General features: G+C 37.3%; 1 protein-coding gene across 1 annotated transcript in view; it reads left to right on the top strand.

Annotated features, from left to right (window-relative positions):
• BRINP2 (BMP/retinoic acid inducible neural specific 2) overlaps positions 1–6206 on the top strand; it is a 97806-nt gene that overhangs the window by 70225 nt on the left and 21375 nt on the right. The window contains exon 4 of the mRNA XM_011361241.1: positions 5956–6146. Coding sequence (XP_011359543.1) covers positions 5956–6146 — 191 coding nt within the window. The remainder of the gene's footprint in view (positions 1–5955; positions 6147–6206) is intronic.

The raw sequence follows: 6206 nt of genomic DNA, 5'->3' as shown, positions 1-6206 counted from the left end.
CTTCTAGTCACAAAACTGTGGTTGCTCCTTTGTATTTCACAGGAAAGGCTGTACGGTGGGTGAGAAAGACTGTGGATCACAGAGCCAGACAGTGCATTTAAATTCCCACTCTGCCACCTACTGGGTGCTACCTACTGGGAAATGAACTTTTCGTGCCTCAATTTCCTCATCCATAAGACGAAGATAATTATATTTTCCCCCTTATGGAGATGTTGTGAATATGACATTGTTGATACTTGTAAGATGGTTGGCATCCCTGGCACATCCTAAGAATTCATTAAATGTTAACCATTATTTTTTATTTACTCATAAAAAGCTTCCTAAGACAGTATTATTCATGTTTCTGAGTCACTTGTTGTTCTGTGTTACGAGTTCCTGAGCAGCCACAGGGGAGCTGGAATCAGGCCTTGACCTCTGATTCCGGCTCTGGCACCCCGTGTGTGGATTTGATTTTTTTTGTAGGTCTTAATTTCTCCTCTTGCAAAGGGCGTACTGAAAAGTTTTGCTTTAGTGTATATGTTGCACTGTGTTTTGCATACACAATAAATTCACGTTTTGTATGGATCATTAAAAAGATGGAATGTTCCAGGTAATGAAAGTATTTTTTGTTAGAATATAGTAAACATTTTTAATGAATTAAAATGCAATAGAATACACTTAACCTAATCTACACAAGGAAAAACAGTGTTACAGAAACATCAGTATGGTACTGACCTGGGTTTTAATTTCACCTCTGTCACTTACTAACTGTATGACTTAATGCAAGTGACTTTCTTAACCTCCCTGGGTCTCATTGTTGTTATTGTCCCCATCATCCTACTTGCTGTCAAATAGCACTGGGGAAGGATTAGGACATTAGCTTTTTGTTCTGGTTCTGGTACCGACTGGTAGCACTGCTTTATGCAAACCACTTCCGTCTCTGTGTCATGGTTTTCTCATGACATCAGAGGGTTGGAATCGCCCTTCTCAACTGCTGTGCCCGCTGGCGCTGGTGGTGCTGCAGACAGATTATAGGTACGTTCATATATTGATCCCACCCCTTGGGACAATTGGACAAGATCTGGGGTAGCAGGACTGCCTGTGCTAGTCTGCTTGGGCCTGAGCCGTCTCATCCATTGATCCCAAGCATCACATGAAGAGAATATTAGATGGGCACAAGAATGCAAAAAAAAAAATTGGCAAACGGTACTCAAACGTTTCTTCTAATTCTAACAGTCCAAATGTCCCTCCTAGTAGTCGTGTGACATCAGGCAAATTACTTAGCTTTCTGAGCTTCAATATCCTCACTCGTTTAAGTAAGATATACTCAAAATTCTTCTTGGTTTGGATCAAATATATAATTTTCCAAGTCTGAGGTTGGAAAATTATAAAAGAAGATGAAGACTAAGAAAAAGAGCAAAACACCGAGATTGTTGCTTCTTTGGGGGGACCTTGGATACTGGGAGTGGGCAGAAATTGTTAGACTCAGTGTAGGGGACTGGAGGGTGTACAGCACAGCAAAGTCTGAGTGAGAGCTCTGTGTTCATTGGGCTGACTCCAGGGTGTGGATGATGGACAGTCACTGGATGGTGTTCGTGTCCATGGAAGATGATGCAAGAGCCTTGATTTATATATATTAAGAAATGCACAAAATTTTTATAAAATAAATATAATTTTCCCTTTGATATATATACACATTGATGATGTTTTACTTTTACTTCAGATCAATCACTAATTGGTGGTCGCGTCTGAGTATTCTAATCCTATAACTTTTTTAAAAAATCAAGTCATCGATAATTTGCAAGCAACTAAAGGATGAGGAGAACTGCGACATAAAATAAATGACTATTTTAAATTAAAAAATAAATGAGAGAATCTCTCATTCAATCATTCGACAAAAATATATCGGACATCTACTATTATTCTATTGTTACAACTTCTAGTATTGTTCTATTACTGTTGAATAAGACAGAAAAAAAAAATCAATTCTGCCCTCAGAGAGTTTATGTTCTAGAGGGAGATTCAGAGAATTTTAAGCTATGTTATGTCAAGTAGTAATAAATGCTAAAAGATATATACATAATACAGAGCACAGGGGCAGAAAGGGCGGGGGTGTTCTTTTGGATGGGATGGTTGAGGAAGCTTCTTGTAGCGCTTACTGTTTGACAGTCTTGAATGAAGTGACTGTGCAAGCAGTGTGACCACCAATTTTCATTGTTTAGATTTGATTAAAGTGGGAGTCACATCTATGGTAAGGTGACCTTTTCTCTTCGTGAGGGGCTTTTGCCATTTTAAGAAAATACAAGAAATGGAAGGATGCCTGCCTTTCCCTGCCTCTGGCAATTTACATGACAGAATAGTAATTCTTTGTTAGTTAATAAAGTCTAGCTGTGACCTACAACAAAGCAGGGTGGCTGGATTTGGTGTCAGATTTTAAAGAAATCATCGCCGAGACAAATGTCAAGGAGCTCATCACCTATGTTTTCTTCTGCAGGTTTTATGGTTTCTGGTCTTAAGCTCAAGTTTTTAATCTATTTTGAGTTGACTTTCATGTATTGTGTAAGATAGGGGTCCAGCTTAATTCTTTTGCATGTGGCTACCTAATTTTCCCATTACTATTTTTTGAAGAGTTGTCCTTTCCTCATTGTGTATTCTTGGGTTCCTTTGTCAAAAATTAATTAACCATATTTATCAAGGGCTCTCTATTCTGTTCCATTGATCTATGTTTCTGTATTTATGACAATACCATGCTGTTTTGATCACTATAGCTTTGTAATATATTTTGAAATCAAGACATGTGGGGCCTCTAGGTTTTTTCTTCTTTCTCAAGATCGCATTGGCTATTGGGATCTTTTGTGGTTCTATAAAACTTTTAAGTTTTTTTTTTTGTGTGTGGAAAAAAAAAAAACGCCATTGTAATTTCATAGGGATTGCAATGCATCTGTAGATTGTTTTGGGTGATATGAACATTTTGACAATATTAATTCTTCTAATCCATGAGCACAGAATATCTTTCCATTTATTTGTGTGTGTGTGTGTGTTTCAATTTCTTTCATCAACGTCTATAATTTTCAGTGTATGGATCTTTCACCTCCTTGGTTAAATTTATTCCTTGGTATTTTATTCTTTTTGATGCAATTATAAATGGGATTGCTTCCTTAGTTTCTCTATCTGATATTTTGTTATTAACTTATAGAACTACAACTAATGTTTGTATATTGATTTTGTATCCTACATTTTTATTGTATTTGTTTATTAGTTCTAAAATTTTTTAGTGGAGTCTTTAGGGTTTTCTATATAGAATACCATGTCATCTATGAATCGAGACAATTTTACTTCTTCCTTTTCTATTTATATGTCTTTTATTTCTTTTACTTGCCTAATTTCTCTGGCTAGGAATTCCAGTACTATATTGAATTAAAGTGATCTTAGATAAAAAGCTTTCAGCTTTTCATCATTGACTATGATGTTAGCTATGGGCTTGTCATATGTGGCCTTTATTATGTTGAAGTATGTTCTCTCTAGACCCACTTAGATGACAGTTCTTTTATTTTATCATAAATGAATATTGAATTTTTTCAAATTCTTTTTCTGCATCTACTTAGATGATCATACGATTTTTATCCTTACTTTTGTTAATGTGGTGTGTCACATAAATTGATTTGTGGATGTTAATCTATCCTTTCATTCCTGGAATAAGTCTCACTTGATCATGGCATATGATTCTTTTAATGTACTGGTGAATCCTGTTTGCTAATATTTTCTTGAGGACTTTTGCATCTATGTTCATCAGAGATGAACAGATTGGCCTGTAATTTTCTTTTCCTGTGGTGTCCTCGTCTGTTTTTGGCATTTAGAGTAATGCTGGCCCCATAAAATGAGTTTGGAAGTTTTCCCACCAGTTCTATTTTTTTTTAGACAAGTTTTAAGATAGATTTATATTAATTCTTTTTTAAATGTTTGTTAAATTTTACCAGGGAAGTGGTCTGGTCCTGGACTTTTGTTTGTTGAGAGGTTTGGGATTACCGATTCACTGTCCTGACTAGTAATTGGTCTGTTTATATTTTCCATGGTTTCATGAGTCAGGTCTTTTTTTTTTTTTTTAAATTTCATGATTCAGTCTTGATAGGTTATATGTTTCTGGGAATTTAATCATTTCTTCCAGGTTGTCCTATTTGTTAGTGTATAAATTTTCATAGTAATCTCTTGTGATCATATGCATTTGTGTGATATCTGTTGTAATGTGTCCTCTTCCATTTTTAATTTTATATTTTGGTTGGATAGTCTAACTAATAATTTTTATTTATCTAACGATATATTTCTCTAATGATCTCTTCGTTGTTTTTTTTTAATCTCTACGTCTTTCATTTCTACTCTGATTTTTGTTATTTCCTTCCTTCTACTAACTTTGGGCTTGGTTTATTCTTCTTTTCTAGTTCCTTGAGGTGTAAAGTTAGGTTGTTCATTTAAATCTTTGTTTTTTCTTAATGTAGACATTTATTGCTATAAATTTTCCTCCTAGAACTGCTTTTGCTGCATCCCATAAGTTTTAGTATTCATGTTTTCATTTTCATTTGTCTTAAGATTGTTTTTATTTTGCATTTGACCCATTGTTCAGGAGCGTGTTGTTATATTCCATGTATCTGTACATTTTACAGGTTTCTCTTGTAATTGATTTCTAATTTAATAGCATTGTGGTCAGAAAAGATGCATGATTTCAGTCTTTATAAATTTATTAAGAATTGTTTTGTGGACTAACATGTGATCTATTCTGGAGAACTTTCCACGTGCATGTGAAAAGAATGTGTATTTTGTAGCTGTTGGAGGGAATGTTCTCTGTCTATTAAGTGCATTTAGTTTGACATGTAATTTAAGTCCAATGTTTCTTTGTTAATTTTCTGTCTGGATGGTCTCTCCATCATTTGAAGTCGGGTACTGAAGTCCCCTTCGATTATCGTATTGCTGAGGCCCAAAATTTTGAGAACTGTTATTCTAGACCAAATGTCTGACTTTAAAAATGAGTAACTGAAAATGTTCATCAACGGACAATTGGATAAAGAATTTATGGTTCATATATACAGTGGAATATTGTTCAGCCATTAAAAAAAATGAAATCCTACCATTTGCAACAACACGGATGGACCTGGTGGTTATGACGCTGAGTGAAAGAAGTCAGACAGAGAAAGATAAATACCATATGATTTCACTTATATGTGGAATCTAAGGAACAAAAAGAACAAACTAATCAGAAACAGACCTCAAATATAGTAGACAATTTGGTGACGGACAGAGGGGAGTGGGGTTGAGGGACTGGGAGAATGGGGTGAAGGGTTAAAGAAGTACACATTAGTAGTTGACAGTTGGTCACAGGGATGGGGAGCACGGCAGAGGGAATGTAGTTGGCATTAATATGATGGCTAGGCGAAGGGCCAGGGGAGAGAGGGAGCAATTGAGGGGATCGTTTTATGAACTATATAGATGTCTAACCAATGTACTATATACTTGAAACTAATTAAAATAAATAAATAAATTTTTAAAAAATGGGTAACGGAGGCCGTGACAGGTGTTATGGCTTGTCCACCGAATGGCAGCTGTGACTAGATCAGATCTCCGCAAACCAATGTCCCAACATTTCCACTGTTTGTTTGCTTGTTTGTTTGTTTGTTTCCCTTACTACATACACTACCACCATGAGTATCTTTATCTGAATGAGCTGACTGGCCACTCTCCAATGAGAAAGCTGGTGGCAGTAAGTTCTGATGGAGGCCAGCTGTGATGGGGCTTCTTCACGGCCTGGGAATGAGAGGCCAGGTGGGGCCGACGGGCTTCTGAGGTGGTGGGAGCCTCCGCCGGGAGATGTGGGCTGAGAGGAGGTGGGCGGATGCCAGCGAAGGAAGAACGCGACCTGCTTCGGATTTTATGCCTCCTGCTCCAAAACACGATGAGCTTTTCTCTAGCTCTTGATTTTTCCTCCAGGGAGTTCGCACGTTGGAAAGTGAACAACTTGGCTGTGGAGAGGAAGGACTTCTTCAGTTTGCCACTGCCTCTTGCCCCGGAGTTTATCCGGAACGTCCGCCTCCTGGGGAGGAGGCCCAGCCTGCAGCAGGTCACCGAAAACCTGATCAGAAAGTACGGCACTCACTTCTTACTCTCCGCCACCCTCGGAGGTACGCGCATCAGCATCCTATGCGAACTGGTTGCCAGATCCCTGAAAATAGCTTATAGAT

Source organism: Pteropus vampyrus, unplaced genomic scaffold, assembly GCF_000151845.1.
Source record: "Pteropus vampyrus isolate Shadow unplaced genomic scaffold, Pvam_2.0 Scaffold65, whole genome shotgun sequence".
Lineage (NCBI taxonomy): Eukaryota > Metazoa > Chordata > Mammalia > Chiroptera > Pteropodidae > Pteropus > Pteropus vampyrus.
Note: the sequence above shows the minus strand (reverse complement) of the source record. Positions and strands in the feature narration are given on the sequence as shown.